Genomic DNA, 22,419 nt, shown 5'->3' with positions numbered 1-22,419 from the left:
ATATAGTACTAGTCTTTATTGAAGGAACTTTTTCTTAACCATTTTGCTTGTGCCATTCATTTGCAGTATAAAAAAGTATGTTCCAGTGATGAAAGAGAATTCAAACATTTGTTTTTCCATGTCTACACTTAGTAATTAAGCAATATTAAAAATAGGTTCCATGCCTAATCCATAATATCAGTGTAACCGTTCTTGAAGTTTATAATTTAACCATCTACAGAAAAATGAATTTCATCTGGAAATGCAGGAATACCTCTTGCTCTTGTCTAACAATGGGAATAGAATATGTTTTACCTTTAACCAAGTTGGTAGCAGTGAAGGTTAATGTGGGAAGAGGCGGTTCTGGCAGCAGTGGCAGCTCTGGTGTCAGTTTTGGCCATTGGGTAAATGACGGTGTTCATGGGGGCAGGGGGCTGAGAGGTGTACTAGTATAAAGAAGAATCTAGTGGCACAGGCCATGTAGAAGTAGGGATGCCAGAGCTGTTTTTGTGTATTAGTCTTTTATAAATTGAGTTTTGCCAACTGTATTTTTGTCATTCAGAAATAATGGAAGGTTATTTATTTGTTTATATATTTGCTTACTTCACTAGACCATAACCCATTTGAGGGCAGAAATCTTTTTCACTCATTTCAATCAGTTCGTCAACAAATACAACAGATATTTATTTCGTGCCTACCAAGTGCAGGCAGTGTTTTAAAATCTGAAGATGAACAAACATAACTTCTATTCTTTCTGGGGTTGGGGATACACAAAGCTAATAAGTAGTTATAAGTGATGTAGAAAAAATAAAGTAGGGCAGGGTGACGGGGAGTGCAAGGATGATAATTTACAATAGAATAGGCAGGCCCTGGCCTGTATAGCTCCGTTGGTTGGGCGGTATTCCCCTGCACCTACAGGTTGCTGGTTCAATTCCTGGGCAGGGCACAAGCCCAGGTTGCAGACTCAATCCCCAGGAGATGGTGTGCAGGAGGCAGTCGATCAATGTTATATACTCACATCAATGTCTCTCTCTTCTTCCTTCTTCTCTCTCTAAAAATCAATAAACTATTTAAAAAGAAAAAAAAATTAGGTTGGGCAGGTAAGTTCTCACTGAGAAGGCGACATTTGGGCAAAGACTTGAAGGAGGGAAGAAAGTCCGCTTGCAGTGTTATCTGGGGAAAGATCATTCCAAGCCGAGGAAGCAGGAGATGCGGTGCCCCTGAGAAGGCAGTACCTATTTGAAGAACCTGCCCTAAATGTTAAGGAACACCAGGAAACCTGGTACAGCAAGAGCAGAATGTGTACCAGTAAGGGAAGAGGAGTTGGAAATGGGTGTATTTGTATAGGCAGTGGTCGGCAAACTCATTCGTCAACAGAGCCAAATATCAACAGTACAACGACTGAAATCTCTTTTGAGAGCCAAATTTTTTAAACTTAAACTTCTTCTAACGCCACTTCTTCAAAATAGACTCGCCCAGGCCGTGGTATTTTGTGGAAGAGCCACACTCAAGGGGCCAAAGAGCCGCATGTGGCTCGCCAGCCGCAGTTTGCCGACCACGGGTATAGGGAGTCAGAGTTTATTCTATCCTCACTGCTTGAAATATTCTTTTCTTCCATTGCCAAATGTCTAGATTCGACCCTTTGTTCCAGGCCTAACTCAAATATCACTTAACCATTCCCTGAAGCCTCTTTGTTCTTAGGATTTTACATTATATTTATTACAGTCTAATATTCTGTTTCTCAGCCTAGAATTCCTTTGGGGCATTCTATAGATTCCCTGAGGGAAGTTATCAGGTTTTAGATTTATTGTGTCACCCCCAGCAATCAATAGTGAGTCTTGAATATACTAGTAGAGACCTCTCAGTAAATCTTTGCTAAATGTTTCCTAGTTTGGGATAGAGTTTGGGTTAAAAGTGACCTCCTGAATTTCCTTCCAGTTCTTAAAATTTAGTCCTTCATTGATGAGAGGCTCTCAAAATCCATGCCTTTACGACAAAAGTAATGATGGAATAGCTGTTACGTGAACTGTTTCTGTTTGAAGGTGAAAGAAATTTCTAAGAAGTGCACATCCAATAAGATTGACAGTTTGTGTTTAATTTATTAAGCAATATTTAGGGGTGTGGTGGGTTAACAGTTTCATATCCTGATTGAGTACCGAGATTTGAATTCATTAATAATGGTTTAACACTGAGCAATTTGAAAAGTGTTTAACCATTTGCTAATCCACTTCCCCTACTGCATTGGACTTTCATTCCTCACTTTTCCTCTCATATAACAATTTATATGTTCGTCTTTACCCTTTAATAGTGCAGATTTCCATTCCTGCTGTAATAAATTTTTAGATTTGATTGTGCCTCCAAGCTGCTATTATGTGTGAGACACATGAAGTCACATGCATATTTGGCTAAACTGAAGATTTTGGTTCATTCTGCAAGAGTCAGACATTAAGAAGTCAAGGGTAGACTCAGAATAAATTCTCTTTTGTTTTTGCCTTCTATATCCTTAAGCTATGACTGTACAAGTTCAAATGTTTTTAGTCTTTTAATATTTGCCTAGCAATAGTTGTGTGTTACTATAAATGACTAATGAGACTAATATTTCTTAAAGCAGATATATTTTTACATAGCCATCAAACAAGAAAAAAACACACCATGTTAATGATTCCTGTGTTATTAATGAAACATGGTATATCCTTCAGTGAATCACTTTAATAAAGTAAAAAATGTTTTCCTTTTATATGAATTATCTTTTTTAAAATATATTTTATTGATTTTTTACAGAGAGGAAGGGAGAGGGAAAGAGACTTAGAAACCTCAATGAGAGAGAAACATCAATCAGCTGCCTCCTGCACACCCCCCACAGGGGATGTGCCCGCAACCAAGGTACATGCCCTTGATCAGAATCGAACCCGGGACCCCTGAGTCCGCAGGCCAACGCTCTATCCACTGAGCCAAACCAGTCAGGGCTATATGAATTATCTTAATTGTTTCCACAGATTTAAAAAATTGTATATGTAGCCCTGGCTGGGTGGCTCAGTTGGTTGGAGCGTCATCCAGTACACCAAAAGGTTGTGGTTCAATTCCTGGTCAGGGCACATACCTAGGTTTCTTTTCTCTCTCTCTCTCTCTCTCTCTCTCTCTCTCTCTCTCTCTCTCTCTCTCTCTCTCTTCCTCCCTCACTCCCTCCCTGCCTCCCTTTAGCTCTCAAATTAATAAAAACATATCCTGCCCCTGGGTCCGGGTGAGGCCATGCCCCCCTGGGTCCGGGTGAAGCTGAATCCTGGGTCTGGGCGAGGCCGTGTGCCCCTGGATCCGGGTGAGGCCACGCGCCCCTGGGTCCGGGTGAGGCCATGCGCCCCTGGGTCCAGGTCAAGCTGGATCCCGGGTCCAGGTGAGGCCATGTGCCCCTGGATCTGGGTGAGGCTGGGTCCCTGGTCCGGGGGAAGCCGCGTGCACCTGGGTCCGGGTGAGGCCATGCGCCCCTGGGTCCAGGTCAAGCTGGATCCCGGGTCCAGGTGAGGCCATGTGCCCCTGGATCCGGGTGAGGCTGGGTCCCGGGTCCGGTTGAGGCCGCGTGCACCTGGGTCCAGGTGAGGCCACGCACCCCCTGGGTCCGGGTGAGGCCACGTGTCCCTGGGTCCGGATGAAGCCGTGCCCCTGGGTCCGGCCGAGACCCAACCAGAGGGAATCGAACCTGCATTACCACCATTTGTCCACCATCCAGAGCTGAGGGGTCAGTGCCGACATGTAGACATAAGGAAGTGATGGACATTGATATTGGGTCTCAAAAGAACTGTTGGTCCAGAAAGAAACTCACTACAGACTGATTCATTTGCCTGTCAGCATAACTATTATTGCTCATCTCACATTCAGTTCATATAAGTATATCTCTAGTGACACATGATCTCGCTCATCTAGGGGAAATGATGAACATAGACTGATGAACAAGAACAGAACCAGAAACAAGGAGGCATCGATCGGACTATCGGGCCTCAGAGGGAGGATAGGGGAGGGTGGGGGGAGGGGGGAGAGATCAACCAAAGGACTTGTGTGCATGCATATGAGCCTAACCAATGGTTAAGTTCAACAGGGGGTAGGGGCATCCGTGGGGAGGGGTGTGGGATGGGAATGGGGGGATGAGGACAAATATGTGACACCTTAATCAATAAAGAAATTAAAAATAAATAAATAAATAAATAAAATAAAAACATATCCTTAGATAAGGATTAAAAAAAAAAGATTGTATATTTTTGCATATGTATGGTCAAGCTTATATACACATATACAAGTACAGACAGGAAAGTTTTCAAGTGGTTACATATACAAGTTGCCTCAATTTTCATATAAACTGTATCTGATTATTCAGTTGTTTGGCAACCATATGCAGGTCCTAGAAGGAGCTCTAAGATTGTTCTTTTCATTTTTGAATTTGTTTACATAACAGATATATAAAGTATTGAAAGTATGTATAACTTTGTTTTCTTATAAAAAATTATTAAGAAACATGCATCCATATTTACTGATGTCTTTTTTAGTGACTGTTAAGACAATGTTTCAGATGGGATGGTTAAAATTATTTTTATGATCAAGATAGAATTGTCAGCAGTTCTAAGTACTAATTAAGGTGTTAACACATATTATATATTTTTATTGTAATTTTTTTTAGTAGAAACAGACTTACAGATACAGAGGGGAGGGGATCGAGCCCGAAACCTGAGCATGTGCCCTGACCTGGAAACAAACCGGCCACCTTTGTATGGCCCAACCAGCTGAGACACACTGGCCAAGGCAACACGTATTATATTAACACATAGTATTTGAGTTGTTTTATTAAGAAGATAATCCCAAGTGATTTGGTTTCTTTTCACATTAGTTAGGATGCTTTTGGATACATAAATTTGGTTTTATGTAGTCTGACTCAATTTTTGCTTAAAAAGAACTGTTAGAATACATAATAGGAAGTGCAGTGTAGTGGACAGATTCCAAAATTACTTGATTTAGCAAATCAGTGACTTCATTATAGATCCAATTTCTTACTCTACCTTGCTCTTCACAAAGTTGATATCCAAAAGCTGATCTCCTCCTTGAAATTAGTGGTAATCAATTCAGTTCATAAGGAGTGATGGTTCCTGCAGTGTTAGAATATATCTTTCCCTTCAGTCTGGTTAGTCCTACCCAAGACCAATAATAGCTTACACTAATCAGGATCTACCCTTGGAACTGAGGATGAGGATGGAAACAAATAAAATTGGTGTTATGTTGGAAAGAATGGACGTTGGGTAGGCAAACAGGTGTCCACTATTCCCTCTGTATTAGCTCATGTTATTTCTTTTGAATAGATACTAATTTTTTCTTCTCTGTAATTTTAGATTGCTTCTGAGGTTGTTAATATCAGGAATGGTCCTTGAAATTTGTGATTCTGAACATGTCACACAAAATATCTTAGTTCGAGATATTCTTAAAGGATCATTGAAAAATCCCATTCTAATATGATCACAGTTTTTGTAGGTAGTATGCTTGAAGACTTGCTTTTAAAAAAAATTAAGATTAAACCTGTGGAAAATTAAAGGAAGAATTAAAATATTTAAAATTACAGTGATTCTTGGCTTTAGGGGGAGGATTATAAATTGGGCAGTGTGATAGCTCATTTCTTAGACTTCATAAACAGAGGAAGGCCTATTTAGGGTGGTTATATTTATGTTTCTTTTTTTTTTTAATATATTTTATTGATTTTTTACAGAGAGGAAGGGAGAGGGATAGAGAGTTAGAAACATCGATGAGAGAGAAACATCGACCAGCTGCCTCCTGCACACCCCCCACTGGGGATGTGCCCGCAACCAAGGTACATGCCCTTGACCGGAATCGAACCCGGGACCCTTCAGTCCGCAGGCCAATGCTCTATCCACTGAGCCAAACCGGTTTCGGCTATTTATGTTTCTTTAGCAAAGTTGTTGATTGTTAAAGTATTTATTTTAAGTTTTTATTGAATTTATTGGCTAATAAAATTATATAGGTTTCAAGTGTACAATTCTATAATTCATCATCTGTATATTGTATTGTTGTGTTCTCCACCCCAAGTCAAGGCTCCTTCCATGAGCATTTGTTTTAATTTTTAAATGTGTTCTTTTTTGTGATAATGTGGAAAATATTGAAGTATTAAGATCAGAAAGGCCATCCTTGATTTCATTTCTACAGATAGCTATTAACATTTAGTTATATTTTCTCCACTCTTTAGATTTCCTTTCAGAATATCCTAATGAAGAGTATATGCTTTTTAGACATTAGTAACACAAAATGAATGCATCAAAGCTGTTTCTGGATTTATTAAAAAATTGTGACTTTAAGATAATCAGATCTGTTAATGTCTGGGTACTCTATTGTTAGAATGTTTAAAAATACTTTAATATAGCCGGTTTGGCTCAGTGGATAGAGCGTCGGCCTGTGGACTGAGGGGTCCCGGGTTCGGTTCCATTCAGGGGCATGTGCCTTGGTTGTGGGCACATCCCCAGTGGGGGGTGTGCAGGAGGCAGCTGATTGATGTTTCTCTCTCATCAATGTTTCTAACTCTATCCCCCTCCCTTCCTCTCTGTAAAAAAATCAATAAAATATATTTTAAAAAATACTTCAATATAGCCCTAGCTGGTTTGGCTCAGTGGAGAGAGCATTGGCCTGCGGACTGAAGGGTCCCAGGTTCGATTCTGGTCAAGGTCACATGGCCAAGTTGTGGGATCAATCCCCAGTAGGGGGTGTGCAGGAGGCAGCTAATCAATGATTCTCTCTCATCATTGATGTTTCTATATCTCGCTCCTTCTCCCTTCTTCTCTGAAATCAATGAAAATATTTTTTAAAAATAATTTAAAAAATACTTTAATATATGTTAATAGCACTTTAATAATTTGCTTATGTTTTTTATCTGCGTATATCTTTCTTTTGTACAAAATTGAACTCATATATGTAAACTGAGTGTATCAGGGCCCTACCCTTTTCTGATCCTGAAGGGAAGTATTTGCTAATTTTTGTTGGAAAGTCAGAATTTATTCTTGTCTTTAGCACTTGTAGTTGTCTTTGTACTTGTGGGTTATGGAATTCTTAACTGCTGCCGATAAGCCAAGGTGATTCTGAGTTGTAGACCAAAGAGGAACCAGTCCCTTTCAATCATATCTATCTATCTATATAAAAGCCTAAGCAATCGTTATGACCAGACGACCGGCTGGTAGCTATAATGCACACTGACCACCAGGGGGCAGTGGTCCCTCCTCCTGGCCGGCCAACCTCCCACGGTTCCTCCCCCTGGACTCGGTGAGATGGCCCCAATCGGCCCCAATCTCTGGCCAGACTGAGGGACCCCACCCGTGCACGAATTCGTACACTGGGCCTCTAGTATATATATATATATATATATATATGTATATATATATATATATATATATATATATATGCCTAAGCGACCGGAACAACTGGAATGACCGGTCGCTATGACGCGCACTGACCACCAGGGGGCAGACGTTCAATGCAGGAGCTCCCACAGCCAACCTCCTGCGGCCAACCAATCTCCCCTGGTCCCTCCCCATGCCTGGCCAACCTCCCACGGTCCCTCTCCCCCGCCAGCAGGCCCCGGCCAGCAGCTGGCAGGAAGGCCCTGGCTGGCAGCCGGCAGCAGGCAGGAAGGCCATGGCTGGCAGCGGAAGGCCCCGATTGGCCCTGATCACCGGCCAGGCCTAAGGATCCACCCATGCACGAATTTCGTGCACAGGGCCTCTAGTTGTTATATAAAACTCTCACATTCCTTGCCCATTCTGCCCTTTCAGCGTTCCCCTTACCAAATCCTTTGAACTGCAGGAAGAATAAAAGACATCATTCTAGCTAATAGGTGTTAAGTTCTTAAGACTCCCAAGGAGGCACGTATAGACAGTTCCTTAAGAAGAGAAGTGGACTCGTTGCATATTACCTGATCTGAGCATTACACTCTCTTTTCTCTGTCCATATTTTTTCAACAAATAATTATTTGTGTTTGTATGGCCCTGTTTTAAGCACTGGTAATACTGTGCTAAGTAAAATAGATGTTATCCCTGTCTTGTGAGTTTACATTCTAGCGATAGAAGACAGACAGTAAACAAATTATGTAAGATTGTGATTAGTCTATGAAAGAAGAAAAATGAAACAGTGTAATGGGATAAAGCATGATGGGGGAGAGGCTGGTGGTCAGTGCGCTCCCACGGGAGGAGCACCGCTCAGCCAGAAGCTGGGCTCACGGCTGGGGAGTGCAGCAGCGGTGGCGGCAGTGCTAAGGCAGCGCTAAGGATGTCCGACTGCTGGCTGCGGGGAGCGGGCCTAAGCCATCAGTCGGACATCCCCCGAAGGCTCCCAGACTGCGAGAGGATGCAGGCCAGGCTGAGGGACATCCCCCCTCCTCCCCCCCCCCCCGAGTGCACGAATCTCGTGCACCGGGCCTCTAGTATTAGATAAGATCATCAGGGAAAACTGTGAGTCTGGCATTTGAAAGGGGAACTGAATGAGGTAAAGGAGTGTATGAGAACACCTGAGAAGAGAATGTATGGGGCATGAAAAGGTGCAGGATCCCTCAAATGGGAGCAAACTTGCTGTGTTGAGGAATAGCAAGAAGGCAAGCTGAGTGATTACAGGGAAGAGTGGTAAGAGATGAGGTCGGAGAGAAAGACAGGGCCAGATCGGGACTGCATGCCAAATCATGCAGCCCCTTCTTCAAACCTTTCAGTCTGATGACATTATCCCCAACACTCTCTACAAGAAAAGATATTTCTTCTTGAATCTTGTATTTTGCACAATTGAACAATGCCTCTGGCATCTGCAAGAGAGGCAGTGATGCTGTCTCTGCTCAATTGTTTTCTTTTCCATCTAGTTATCTTAGGCTCTGGAAAGGTATGAATAAAGGTAAAAGTGAGTGCTCCAATTCTCTGCAGCCTCTGTACTGAGACCAATGATCAAGCTGGTTCCATTTTCTAAGACACTTGTAAATAATACAAGTCAAGAGGAAAATAACTTATTTTTCTCAGACATCTCACATCCTTAATTAGAGGGATGCAAAGGTTATGTGAAGCCCACTACACCACTTCTATTATTACTAAGAAGCATTTCCATCTTTCCTGCCTTGGTTGAAATCTGGTGTAATTACAGGAATCAGTAGCTGTCAGTCATTGTTCTCTTTGTTGCCTAGGAGGAAAGGGCTCTTTGCCAGTCTGCCAGAACCATTGATCATTTTGATTCCTGTGTGCTACCTAAGTGGGAAAAATTGCTAGTTCATCCCACCATATATATGTCTTCCTATTTCTTGTCATTAATGTATGTTAGTATGATTGTTTCAAATAATTTTTTGCAGAGGTAAAATATATATAACACAATTTACCATTTTAAAGTACATTCACATTGTGTACAATATCACCATCATCTATCTCCAGAACTTTTTCATCTTCCCCAATTGAAAATTTGAAGCTAAAGGAACTGTAGAACATTCCAGAGATTGTTCTCAGCTATTCTTTGTATTTCCTCAGACTGAATTGCCTCTTGTATTTTTATTCTCAAATACTCCAATGTTTAAATTATCTGAGTCTTATTTAGGAATGAACTTCCTCCTTATTACAAAATGCAATATCCTCCACTATTATTTCCGAGAATATATCTATAGGGAGACTTTTTTAGGAAAGAGTGTAGCTATAAAACTTGCCCCAGCTTTTTCTTTCTAAAGAATCACCTAATTTTATTGTACTCACCATTGTGCAACCATTACCATAATTTAAGTTTAGGACATTTTCATCAATCCAAATAAAACCTAGCCTGGCCGGTGTTGCTAAGTGGTTGAGCTTCAGCCTGTGAACCAGGAGGTCCCAGTTGGATTCCCATTCAGGGCACGTGTCTGGGTTGCAGGTTCAATCCCCAGTAGGGGGCGTTTAGGAGGCAACTGGTCAATGATTCTCATTATTGATGTTTCTATGTCTCTCTCCCTCTCCCTTCTTCTCTGAAACCAATAAAAGTACATTAAAAATAAAAAATAACTAAAACGTAGTACCTATTAACAGTCAATCTCCAACCCCTACTCCCCACAGCCGCTGGCAACCACTAAATCTATTTTCTGTGCCTATAGATTTGCCTATTCTAGACATTTCATATAAATGGAATCATGAAATATGTAGTCTTTTGTGACTGGCTTCTTAGCATGATACTTTCAGGATTCATCCATGTTGTAGCATATACCAATACTTCATCTCTTTTTATGGCCAAATATTTCATTATATAGATATACCACATTTTGTTGATGGATGTTTGGGTTGTTTCTACTTTTTGGCTACTATGAATAATTCTACTAGGACATTCATGTGAACTCATATGAAAATTTTTTGTGAACATATGTTTTTATTTCTCTTGGGTATATATCTAGAAGTGCAATTGCTAGGCCATATGGTAACTCTATGTTTAATTGTTTGAAGAACTGCTGGATTATTTTCCAAAGTGACTGTACCATTTTATATTACCATCTGTCATGTATGAGAATTTCAATTTCTCCATATTCTCATCAATTCTTGCTGTTGTCTGTCTTTTTTATTTTAGCCATCCTGTTGGATGTCAAGTAACATGTCATTGTGAATTTGATTTGTATTTTTTTAATGACAGGTGATGTTGAGCATCTTTTCAAGTGATTATTGGCTCTTTGCATATCTTCTTTGAAAAAAGTCTATTCAAATCCTTTATCTATTTTTAAGTTGTGTTTTTATTATTATTAGTTGTAGGAGTTCTTTATGTATTCTGGATGCAAATCTCTTATCAGATATATGATTTGCAAATATTTTGTTCCCATTCTGTGGGTTGTTTTCACTCTCCTGTTGATATCATTTGCAGCACAAAGATTTTAAATTTTGATGTCATCTAATTTATCTCTTTTTTTCTTTGCTTGTGCTTTTGGTGTTATATCTAAGATATCTTTGTCTTATCCAAGGTCATAAAGATTAATAACTGTTAGTTTTAGTTTTTACATTTAGGTCTATGATCCATTTTGAGTTTTTGTATGGTAAGAGGTAGGGATCTAACTTCATTCTTTTGTATGTGGGTATCCAGTTTTCCCAGCACCATTTGTTGAAAAGACTATTCTTTACCCCATTGAATTGTCTTGGAACATTACTTCAACTTTTGGGATTTAAGGATAGCCCCATCCTGATCACCTGAAGTGAGGCCTACCCACATACACCAAGTCTCTAGCCAGACTTCCTACTTGGGAAAGGCCTGGCAAAAAAATCACATTTGTGGATTTTTCCTGATTCCTCATTGTTAGAGTGCTTTGAAGCTTAATCTTCAGATTTCTCTTCTTTTTAATGCACAAAGAACTAATTATTTCCCAGGTGATTTTTGTTTTCCTGATTTTAATCTTTTGCTCAAATTTTTCTTTATGCCTCAAATGTCATGCAACTTTACTCTGTCTATTCTTTGTATTTCTGAATTCTACCTATTCTTTATGGACCTTCCTAAATGTCTGTCACTTTTAAAGATGATAATCTTGCTGCTGAAAGTCTTTGTACCCCTTTAGTTCTTATGACATTATTTGTACTATTCATATGTCAGGGATTTCCCTCTAATTTTGATAATAAAGACATATATTTCTTTTTTGGAATATAAAAAAGCAAGATATAGAACATTAAATAAAAGTTTAAAAAATAGTTATATTCATGTTTTATTTTTTGTATTAAGCTTTGAGAAAGGATCTGTTTCTTTTCATCTTGGTAATCCTTTATATTCTAAAAAAAATTATCCTCTGAGTGTACATGGGAGGGAGGGATAAGGATAAGGATGTATTTACTGTTGGATTAAGAGGGAAGTTTTGGTTCTGACGTTGCCTTTTATGACATGCCGTCGAACAGCGTTCGACAACCTTTCAGACCACTGGTTGGCGACCGCTGCTCCAAAGGTTTCCTTAAACTAGCAGTTGCCAACCTTTCGGACCCCACAGACCACCAACCTTTCGGACCTCACAGACCACCAATGGTCCATGGACCACCAGTTGGCGACTGCTGCACTAGAGGCCCGATGCACTGATTCGTGCACTGGTGGGGTCCCTCGGCCTGGCCCGTGGGGATCGGGCTGAAACCGGTTCTCCGACATCCCCAAGGGGTCCTGGATTGCGAGAGGGTGCTTCTCAGGTGACATACCCCAAAATCAGGCTCCCTCCTCTCTGGTTCTGGGTGAGTCAACCGAGAACTGCTGCGGCCAAGTCATCGCAGCTTGGCAGCTCCTGTGTTGAGCATCTGCCCCTTGGTGGCCAGTGTGTGTCACAGCTACCAGTCGGAGTGTTTGCCCCCTGGTGGTCATTGCTGGTCGGCCGGTCTCTTAGGCTTTTATATATATAGATAAGGACAGGAAAGGAACATAGGAAAAGAGAAAGTTTTATTAGTGGCTTACTGAATTTTTAAATTTTATTTTTCATTAATGCATTAAGAAGTATTTATAATATAGCCTTCTGTAACTCTAGTCTTTAGACTGATGTAATCTAGGAATTGTGACTAACTGAAATACATCTCTTTTGACTTCAGTTATGAAACCGTGTTAGGAAATCTGATCACCTTGCATTTTGATTCCCAGTTTTATAGCATTGCTCCATACCTTTTAGTTTCCAGTATTGCTATCAAAAAGCCTGTAATAATTCTGAGTACTTATTCTTTGCATGTGATCTGCTTTTACTGTCCAGAATACATGTAAACTCTTGTTTGTAGTTTCTAAAGTTTCACAGACCCTTGCTATCAGTCAATTTTCATCAATTGTGCTGGGAACTTGATGGGCCCTTTAATTCTGAAAACTCTTCTCCTCCTTGTTTGAAAAATGTATCAGTTTTCTGTGTTCTCTTTTTGAATCTTTTATTCAGCATTCCTCTGCTCTGTCCTACTTTTTTAATCCTTTCTCTTCTGTTTTCTATCTTTTTACCCTTTGACTCTATTTTCTTGATGTTTTTCTCAACTTTATTTTTCAGTTTTTCTCATGAGTATTAAAATTTCTCCTTATATTTTTAATTTTCACGAGCTCCTTTTTGATCTCTGAATGTTACTATTTTCCAGTATGCCTTTCTTTTCTTGTTTCTTATCTTTCTGATATTAATGGTATATATTTTAAATTTTTCTTTTTCCTACTTGTTTCCTGAGTTGCTTCCCTCCTCCCCCCTATTTTGTCCTTAGTTTTTATGTTAGATGTCCAATATCCTTAGTTGTCTGCTCTTATCTAAGGCTAAGATACTAAAAGCTAATTGGAAACTCTGAATCCATGATTAGAAGTTGTCTATATGAGCTTTACTTGAGTTGATCAGGCAGTTTTAGCTAGTGTAAGAATTGCAATTGGTGTAACGACAATCCCCCAAATCTTAGTGGTTTAATACAATAAAAGTTTATTTCTTACTCACAAAAAGTCCAATATTGGTCATCCTGATCAGATAGAACCTTCCATGTGAGCATTTGTTTGTCAAGAGATCTTCTGCATCTATCAACATGAAAGATTGTGCAGGAATTTTTATGAACGAGGCTCATGCTTTTAACTATTGCATCATATTGTTTTTACTTCATTACCTCTCTCTCTGTGTGTGTGTGTGTGTGTGTGTGTGTGTGTGTGTGTAAGATAACCTAGATATTTGATAAGATAAAGGGATGTGGATCCCATCTTTTATTTTCTTTATTTTTTTTATTTCAATAAATCTTTATTGTTCATATTATTACAATTGTTCCTCTTTTTTCCCCCCATAGCTCCCCTCCACCCAGTTCCCACCCCACCCTCTGCCCCCCCCCCCACTGTCCTCATCCATAGGTGTATGATTTTTGTCCAGTCTCTTCCCGCACCCCCCACACCCCTTTCCCCCCGAGAATTGTCAGTCCACTCCCTTTCTATGCCCCTGATTCTATTATATTCACCAGTTTATTTTATTCATCAGATTTTTTATTCACTTGATTTTTAGATTCACTTGTTGATAGATATGTATTTGTTGTTCATAATTTTTCTCTTTACCTTTTTCTTCTTCTTCTTCTTCTTAAAGAATACCTTTCAGCATTTCATATAATACTGGTTTGGCGGTGATGAACTCCTTTAGCTTTTTCTTATCTGTGAAGCTCTTTATCTGACCTTCAATTATGAATGATAGCTTTGCTGGGTAGAGTAATCTTGGTTGTCGGTTCTTGCTATTCATCACTTTGAATATTTCTTGCCACTCCTGTCTGGCCTGCATAGTTTCTGTTGAGAAATCAGCTGACAATCGTATGGGTGCTCCCTTGTAGGTAATTAACTGTTTTTCTCTTGCTGCTTTTAATATTCTCTCTTTGTCTTTTGCTCTTGGCATTTTAATTATGATGTGTCTTGGTGTGGTCCTCTTTGGATTCTTTTTGTTTGGGGTTCTCTGCGCTTCCTGGACTTGTAAGTCTGTTTCTTTCACCAGGTGGGGGACGTTTTCTGTCATTATTTCTTCAAGTAGGTTTTCAGTATCTTGCTCTCTCTCTTCTTCTGGCACCCCCATAATTCGGATGTTGGTACACTTGAAGTTGTCCCAGAGGCTCCTTACACTATCTTCATATTTTTGAATTCTTTTTGCTTTTTGCTTTTCCAGTTGGGTGTTTTTTGCTTCTTTGTATTTCAAATCTTTGACTTGATTCTTGCGATCCTCTAGTCTGCTGTTGGATCTCTGTATATTATTTTTTATTTCAGTCAGTGTATGCTTAATTTCTAGTTGGTCCTTTTTCATATCCTCGAGGGTCTCACTAAATTTATCGGCCTTTTCTAGAAAATTTTTGAAAAACCTTATAACCGTGGTTTTGAACTCTATATCCAGTCGTTTGCTTTCCTCCATTTCTTTCATTTGTGACCTGTTTCTTTGTCTCCGCATTTTGGCTGCTTTCCTGTGTTGATAGAGTGGCTTTGTGTGCGAGGTGTCCTATAGGGCCCAGTGGCTCAGCCTCCCCAGTTACCTGAGGTGGACACTCTTGGTGCACCCCTTTGTGGGCTGGGTGCACAGTCTTGTTGTAGTTAAGCCTTGATTGTTGTTGGTATCACTGGGAGGAATTGACCTCCAGGCCAATGGGCAGTGAGGATCAACTATGTCTACTATGGGAGGACTTCTGTGCTGGAGACACCCTTATGAGGCAAGACTTGCTTCAGTGGGGCTTTGGTGCTCACTGAGTCTGCCCCCTGAGTGTGTCCCTTATGGATCTGAGGAGTTGTAATCTGGATGGTCCTACTCTGACCCCTGGGTACACTGGCTCTTGGATCTCCAAGGAGGTGCTAATTTAGCCTCTGCCTGAGGCCACCCAGTAGGAGCTATGGAGATCTGCAGATTCCTCTTCTTTGTTTGGGTTTTGGAGGTACCCAGCTGAGGCCCAGCTGTGAAGCAATGCAAGCTGCTGTGGGGCCTTGGGCCTTCTTTTGGATGTTCTGAGTCTCACTGACTCAGCTGCAGTTTGTTAGGTAAGTTTAGTTTTCAAAGGACCAGGCCATTCATATGCAAAAGAATCTGCGAACAGCTTGGATGGGGCAGAGTCTCAGGGCGGAGCAAACAGCAATGGCTTCATGTCAGCCCTGCCCTAAGAGGCGCCCAGGTCTCAGTGTCCCTCGGTAATTGCTGCAAGCACCTCTGAGAGAAAGCCGCTCTCAAGTTCCGCCCGCTGCCAGTCAGTCCATTTTCTCCCCGTATGAGTCTGGGTCCCCAGAGTCTTGCCCGAAACTGAAGTTCAGAGCAGTCAGGAGCTTTTGTCTCCCTCCTGCTTGAAAAAGACAACTGCATACTTAGTTGCCAGCCCTCTCCGCGCGTGCGCCTCCGTACCTCTGCCTTTACTTCCGCAGCTCCTCTGAGTCTCAGTGTGCTTTTCTCTTTTCTTCTAGTTATAGAATTTCCACTCAGCCAGCCTTCCTGTGGTTCTGGATGATGTCCATTTTGTCTTTTAGTTGTAGTTTTGAAGTTGTTGTGCAAGGCAGCAGTTGAGGTGTTTACCTATGCCGCCATCTTGGTTTCTCATCCTGGATCCCATCTTTTAGATTACATATTCACTTACTCAGTACACTTTTATTGGTTACTCTATGCCAGCCACTTGTTGAGAATTTCAGATTCAAAGATTATCTGGAGGAGCTCAGAGTCTGGTAGAATTCAGATATGCACAAAGGAAATTTGAGCACTTCGTTATAAGTGTATAACAGGAATAGAAACAGTGCCAAGGAAGCAATGAAGAAGAAGGAACTAATTTTTCCTGAGAAAGTAAAAAAGGACTTCATAGAGTTATCATGTTTCAGCTAAGTCTTAAAAGGATGTTGTTAGAGAATGGAATGAGGAAGTAGGAAAATGTGAAGGAAGTAAATGGTGAGAACTTCAATATGGTTGGAGAAGATTGCATAGGGAAGAAGAAATAGATGAATTTTGAGACATAGTTCTCAGTTAGATTTTGGAGGGTGTTTTATGGCATGGTAGGGAGTTTGGACTTTATTTTAGATCAAATGGAAACTGAAGGGCTTTAAGAAAGGAGGTAAAAAATGCTGTTTTTTTAGAAGTAATTCTGGTGGCTTGTAGGATGGAGTAGAGAGAGGTGACAGAGTGAACATTTAGGTGGTTCTTACAGTATTCTGAGTAAGAATAAGAATCTGAGTTGAGAAATGTCTGACTATTTTTGAAATAGAATTAACAGGACTTGGTGACAGAATAGACATGTGAATTGAAAGGAAAGGAACCTTAAAGATTTTTGCCTTGAGAGTCTGGTGAATGGTGATATTATTAACTGAGATTAGAATATAGTAAGAAAAATCGGTTTTAGAAAAAATGTAATGTTTTTAGTCTTCAAAATGTGGGTTTTAATATGACTTTATAGCTACAAGTGGAGATGTATAGTTGGAAGCTGGAAATACTATCCCAACTCAGAAAAGAATATTGCCTTCTTTTAGGTACTAGAGATATGGGACAATTAAAGATTAGGGAGATAATAATATGGTTGAAACCACAAGAGTAGATAAGGTCATCCCAGGGCCACCATTTAGCTCTAGATGAAGACTAGAAGGAGGTGACAATGAAGCAAACATGATGAAGGAAAAGGGCAACTGTCTTATACAGTGCTCCCTCCCTTTTAAGTTTTTAATAAAATATTTAATAGGTACAAAAGAATATTGATATATTAAATATCTGTGAAATATGATAAGTAGTGCCCTAATTACTATGCATTCACCACCCTTTTTTCAATTACCAATATCTTTGAAATCTTTCTGTATTTCTCTTGTATTTCATCTTGTTTCCTCTCTATAACTACCATTTTGAATTTTAAAAATAATATTATATTTTTGTTTTGCTACATATTTTTGTCTTTAAATATTTGTTTAGTTTAGCATGTTTTTGAACTAAAAATAAAATCATGGTGTTTATAGTCTCCTGGTGTTTATGGACTTAATTTAATCATGGTGTTTACGGACTTAATTTAAAAACTCAACATTTCTAAGATCACCATTGGCATTGTATCTACTGTAGTCATTAATTTTCATTGCTGTGTAATTCCATGCACAAATAAACCACAGTTTATACATTCTGGGATTAATGGACGTTTACATTGTAGTTTTCTTACTGTTACAAACAGTGCTTCTATAAGCAGTCTTGCAAACATCTTTTATAATTTCTCTAGGACATAACTAGGAGTTGAATAACATTGTCCTAGGGTACTTGCATGTTTAGCTTTACTAGGCAATGCTGGTCTCTTTTCAGAAGTGGTCGTACCAATTTACAGTTCTTCTAGTACTGTATAAGTGCTTTGTTGTTATGCATTCGTGACAATACTTGATATTATTGGACATATTTACATGTCTTCATCAATAGTATGGGTACTTGATGATGTAATTGTAGTTTAAATTAGCAGGGGATTCCCCCTCTCCCCCCGCCGCCCCCTTTGTCTTTTGTTCCTGTGAGAATATGAGCATCTTACATAGTTTATTCTTCATTCTGGTTTCCATTTTTCTTTTTAAATTACATTTATTGGGACAACATTAGTTAATAGGATTATACAAGTTTCAAATGTACATTTTTATGATACATGATTTGTATATTGCACCCTAGCTCGGTAGCTTAATTGGTCAGAGCATCATCCCAATATGCCAAGGTTGCAAGTCTGATCCCCAGTCAGGGCACATACAAGAATCCATTTTCTGATAACATATAAAGTTGAGTAAGATGGATGGCCTCTTACCTCAATTTGCATTTAGTTAAGCTTACTTAATTAGAAGCTCCAGACTTTGTTCCATTAAAAAATAGATTAGCTATATGAATTATTTATAACTTCTCTATTTCAGTTTACTCATTTGTAAAACAGTGGGCTTTGACTTTAATATCTAGTGTCCCTTTTACTAATGTCTATAATTCCCTTGTCTAATATTTTTCTTATTGGTCTTGAAACTTAGAAATTAGCTAGTTATATTGTAGTGGTAAACTATAAAGCATTGACTTTTGTTTTGTTTTGTTTTCCATAAGAAAATGTTGGGTTCTGTTTCTGTAAGATGTGATATGTTAGTTCTTCAAGGAACTATCAGGTGAATTTCCCAACACTATCTTTCATTTTAAAAATTATTTTTTATTGATAATTTTTTTTTATTTTTCAATTACAGTTGACATAAAATATTGTTAGTTTTATTTATATAACTTACAAAGTGATCACCCCAATAAATCTAGTACCCATCTGACATCATACATAGTTATTACAATATCATTTATTATTATTATTATTTTAAATCCCCACCCGAGGATATGCTTTTTATTGACTGTTTTGTAACTAGCAATTTGTACTTCTGAATCTCTTCCCCTTTTTTACCCATTCTTCTAACCTTCCTCCATCTGATAGCCATCAAAATGTTCTCTGTATCTATGAATTTGTTTATGTTTCATTTGTTCATTTATTTTTTTTTTAATTTCACATATAAGTAAAATCATATGGTATTTGTCATTCTGTGGCTGACTTATTTCACTTAGCATAATATGCTCTAGGTCCATCCATGTTGTTGCAGATGTCAAGATTTCATTCATTTTTATGGCTGAGTAATATTTATTGTATATATGTACCCCTTCTTTTTTATCCATTCATCTATTGGTGGATACTTAAGTTGTTTCCATATCTTGGCTACTGTAAATAATGCTGCAGTGAGCATATGGATTCTTCTGTCCTTTTGAATTAGTGCTTTGAATTTCTTTGGATAAATACCAAGAAGTGAAATTGCTGGGTTTTTCTTTGTCTCTTGTTATAGCCTTTGTTTTAAAGTCTATTTTGTCTGGTATAAGTATTGCTACCCCAGCTGTTTGTTTTTTTTAATTTCCATTTTCAAAAAATTTCTTTTTCCATCTCTTTATTTTCAGTCTCTGTGTGTCTTTCCATCTGAAGTGAGTCTCTTTAGGCAGTGTATGTAAGGGTCTTGGTTACTTATCCATTCAGCTACCCTATGTCTTTTGATTGGAGCATTTAATCCACTTACTTTTAAAGTAATTGTTGGTAGATATGTACTTGTTGACATTTTATTATTCATAATTTTGATCTTTTTTTCTTTCTTCTTAAAGACATCTCTTTAACATTCGTGTAATACTGGTTTGGTAGTGATGAATTCCTTTAGCTTTTTCTTGTTTGGGAAGCTCTTTATCTGTCCTTTGATTCTAAATGATAGCTTTGCTGGGTAGAGTGATATTGGTTGTAGTCCCTTGCTTTTCATTACTTTGAATACATTATGCTTATCCTTTCTGGCCTGAAATGTTTCTGTTAAGAAATCAGCTGACAGTCTTATAGGTAGGTAACCATCTGTCTTTCTCTTGCTGCTATTTAGAGTCTCTCTTTGTCTTTAACCTTTGGCATTTTAATTATGATGTGTCTTGGCGTGGGCCTCTTTGGGTTCATCTTCTTTAGGACTCTCTGCTTCCTGGGCTTATATGTTTATTTCCTTTGCCAGGTTATGGAAGTTTTCAGTCATTAGTTCTTCAGATAGGTTTTCAATCCCTGGCTCTCTCTCTTCTCCTCCTGGTACTCCTATGATGCAAATGATGGTGTGCTTGAATTTGTCCCAGAGGCCCCTGAAACAATACTTGCTTTTTTGTTTTGTTTTGTTTTTGGTTTCTTTCTGCTATACTGATTAGGTGTTTTCTCCTACCTTATCTTCCACATTGCTGATTCAGTCCTTTGATTCATCTAATATACTGTTGATTTTCTCTAATGTATTCTTCATCTCAGTTATTGTATTGTTCATTTCTGACTGTTCTTTTTTTATGTTTTCTTGCTCCATTTTTATGTTTCCTGTCTCTTTGTTGATCTCACTGAGATAATTGAGCATACTTAAAACCAGTGTTTTGAACTCTGCATCTGGTAGATTGTTTGTCTCCATTTTGTTTAGTTCTTTTTCTGGAGTTGTGTTCTGTTCTTTCATTTGGGACATGTTTCTTTATTCCCCTGTGTTTGTTTCAGGTAGAGCTGTCATGTTTCTTGGTCTTGATAGAGTGGCCTTATGGATTAAGTGTCATGAGGGGCCCAGTGAGCCAGTCGTGTTGGTTGGGTGTCCCTCCTGTTGTAGTTGAGCCTTGATTACTGTTGGCACATCAATAGGAGAGATTGACCCTCCGGCTGATTGGTTGTGAGGACTGGCTCTGACCACAGTGGAGCAGCTGTTGTGCAGGGGTTGGCCCTACAGAGCAGGATTTGCTGTAGGGTTCTGACACCTGCAAAGTCTCCACTTTGAGTATGTCCCAACCTTTGTTGGGAGGGACTCTGGTGCAGGCCAAAGTTAGCTGTTGCCTTTGCCCTATCTGGGCTACTTGGTATGAGCTTCAAAGTGATCTACAGATAGTTGCCCCTTGACTGAATTTGGAGGTGCCTGGGAGAGGCTAAGGTGACTGAGGCTGGCTATCAGTATTGTCAGGCTTGGGGCTGCTTTGCAAGAGATACGGGGCACAGTAAGGACAGACACTGCTTCTTTGGAGTTTGTGAACCTTTAAGAGATTTTGGGAAAGTCTGAAGCATGAGCCAAGACAGGCTGTTTGTATGGAAGAGCACTGGAAGCGGCTTGGGTGTACTTGCAAGTTGGGGGAGGTGGGGTCTCAGGGAATCGTCAGGGTTGGGTTAACTGTGTTAGCTCGGTGGATGGCGGTTCCGATACAGCACCCACCTGCAAGTGCAGGATGGGTTGAGGGAGGGATCAACAAAAGAACAGTGTTCTCTGCCAGCACTTCTGTCTGGGCAAAAGCTGCCCCTCCAGCCCTCATCCTGAAGCCAGATAAATCAGTTCTGCTCCGTATGTTCCTGGAACCTTTTGAGCTGCCTCCCCAGAGCGAGTGAATCTGTCAGCAAGTAAGTCTGTGTGCCAGCCCTTTAAGACAAATGCTTGGAACTCCAGCAACCCTCCATCTCACTCAGCCACAATCCCTCTGGTTTTTATAGTCAGAAGTTACGGGGACTTCTCTTCCCAACCCTGGAATCCTGGTCTGGGTACCCTAGTGTGGAGGCACCTAAGCAGCCAAGATATCCCTCTCGATTTTTAGCCACCACATGTGGGTGTTGGACCAGCCCATTCAGCATCTTCACTGTCCACCCCCCTTGACTGTACGTGACTTCTTCAGTATATCCTTAGTTATGGGACTTCTGTTCAGCTAGTCTTCAGGAGGTTCTCAATGATGGTTTTCTTATAGTAGTTCCTTTGTAATTTTGATGTGGTCGTGGGAGGAGGTGAGCACAGCATTTACTACTCCACCATCTTAACCAGAAACCTATTTTTAAAAATTTTAAATGCTGTTAAACCTACAAATCCAATCCTAACATATATGAATTATTCTTTCTCAGAGTGAAGATACACAACAGCAAATCATCAGGGAGACATTCCATTTGGTATCTAAGAGAGATGAAAATGTTTGTAATTTCTTAGAAGGAGGATTGTAAGTAAAGCATTTCATAGACAATTCTAATCTTTGTATGTTTAGAATATATACTGTTTAATCTGTTTATGGTAAAGGTTTTTAAATTTTAATTAATTTGATCAGGTGAATTAATTGCCACCTATGTTAGCTATAAATCTAACTTAAAAATTTTTTTAGCCTGACTGGCATGGCTCAGTGATTGAGCGTCAACCTATGAACCAGGAGATCACGGTTGAATTCCCGGTCAGGGCACTTGCTGCCTGGTTTGCGGGCTTAGTCCCCCATGTGGGGTATGCAGGAGGCAGCTGATCAATGATTTTCTCTCATCATTGATGTTTTTCTCTCTCTCTTTCTCTCTGAAATCAAGAAAAATATATTTAAAAAAATAATTTTTAAAGATATACAATCTTATTTGTTCTTTTTAAGAATTTTATAAAAGTATTTTATATAAGGCAATATATTCATATGGTGAAAATTCGAACATTATAAGGAAGTGTAAAATGTAAATCAAGAGTCTCTCTCTCTCTCTCTCTCCGAATTTTAGTCCTCCTTCCCAA

General features: G+C 39.4%; 1 protein-coding gene across 1 annotated transcript in view; it reads left to right on the top strand.

The window, feature by feature from the left end:
- AP3S1 (adaptor related protein complex 3 subunit sigma 1) overlaps nucleotides 1-22,419 on the top strand; it is a 55,175-nt gene that overhangs the window by 1,656 nt on the left and 31,100 nt on the right. Inside the window, 1 exon segment of the mRNA XM_079760426.1 lies at nucleotides 21,789-21,880. Within this exon segment, the coding sequence (XP_079616552.1) occupies nucleotides 21,789-21,880 (92 nt within the window).

Source organism: Cnephaeus nilssonii, assembly GCF_951640355.1.
Source record: "Cnephaeus nilssonii genome assembly, chromosome: 2".
NCBI lineage: Eukaryota > Metazoa > Chordata > Mammalia > Chiroptera > Vespertilionidae > Cnephaeus > Cnephaeus nilssonii.
Note: the sequence above shows the minus strand (reverse complement) of the source record. Positions and strands in the feature narration are given on the sequence as shown.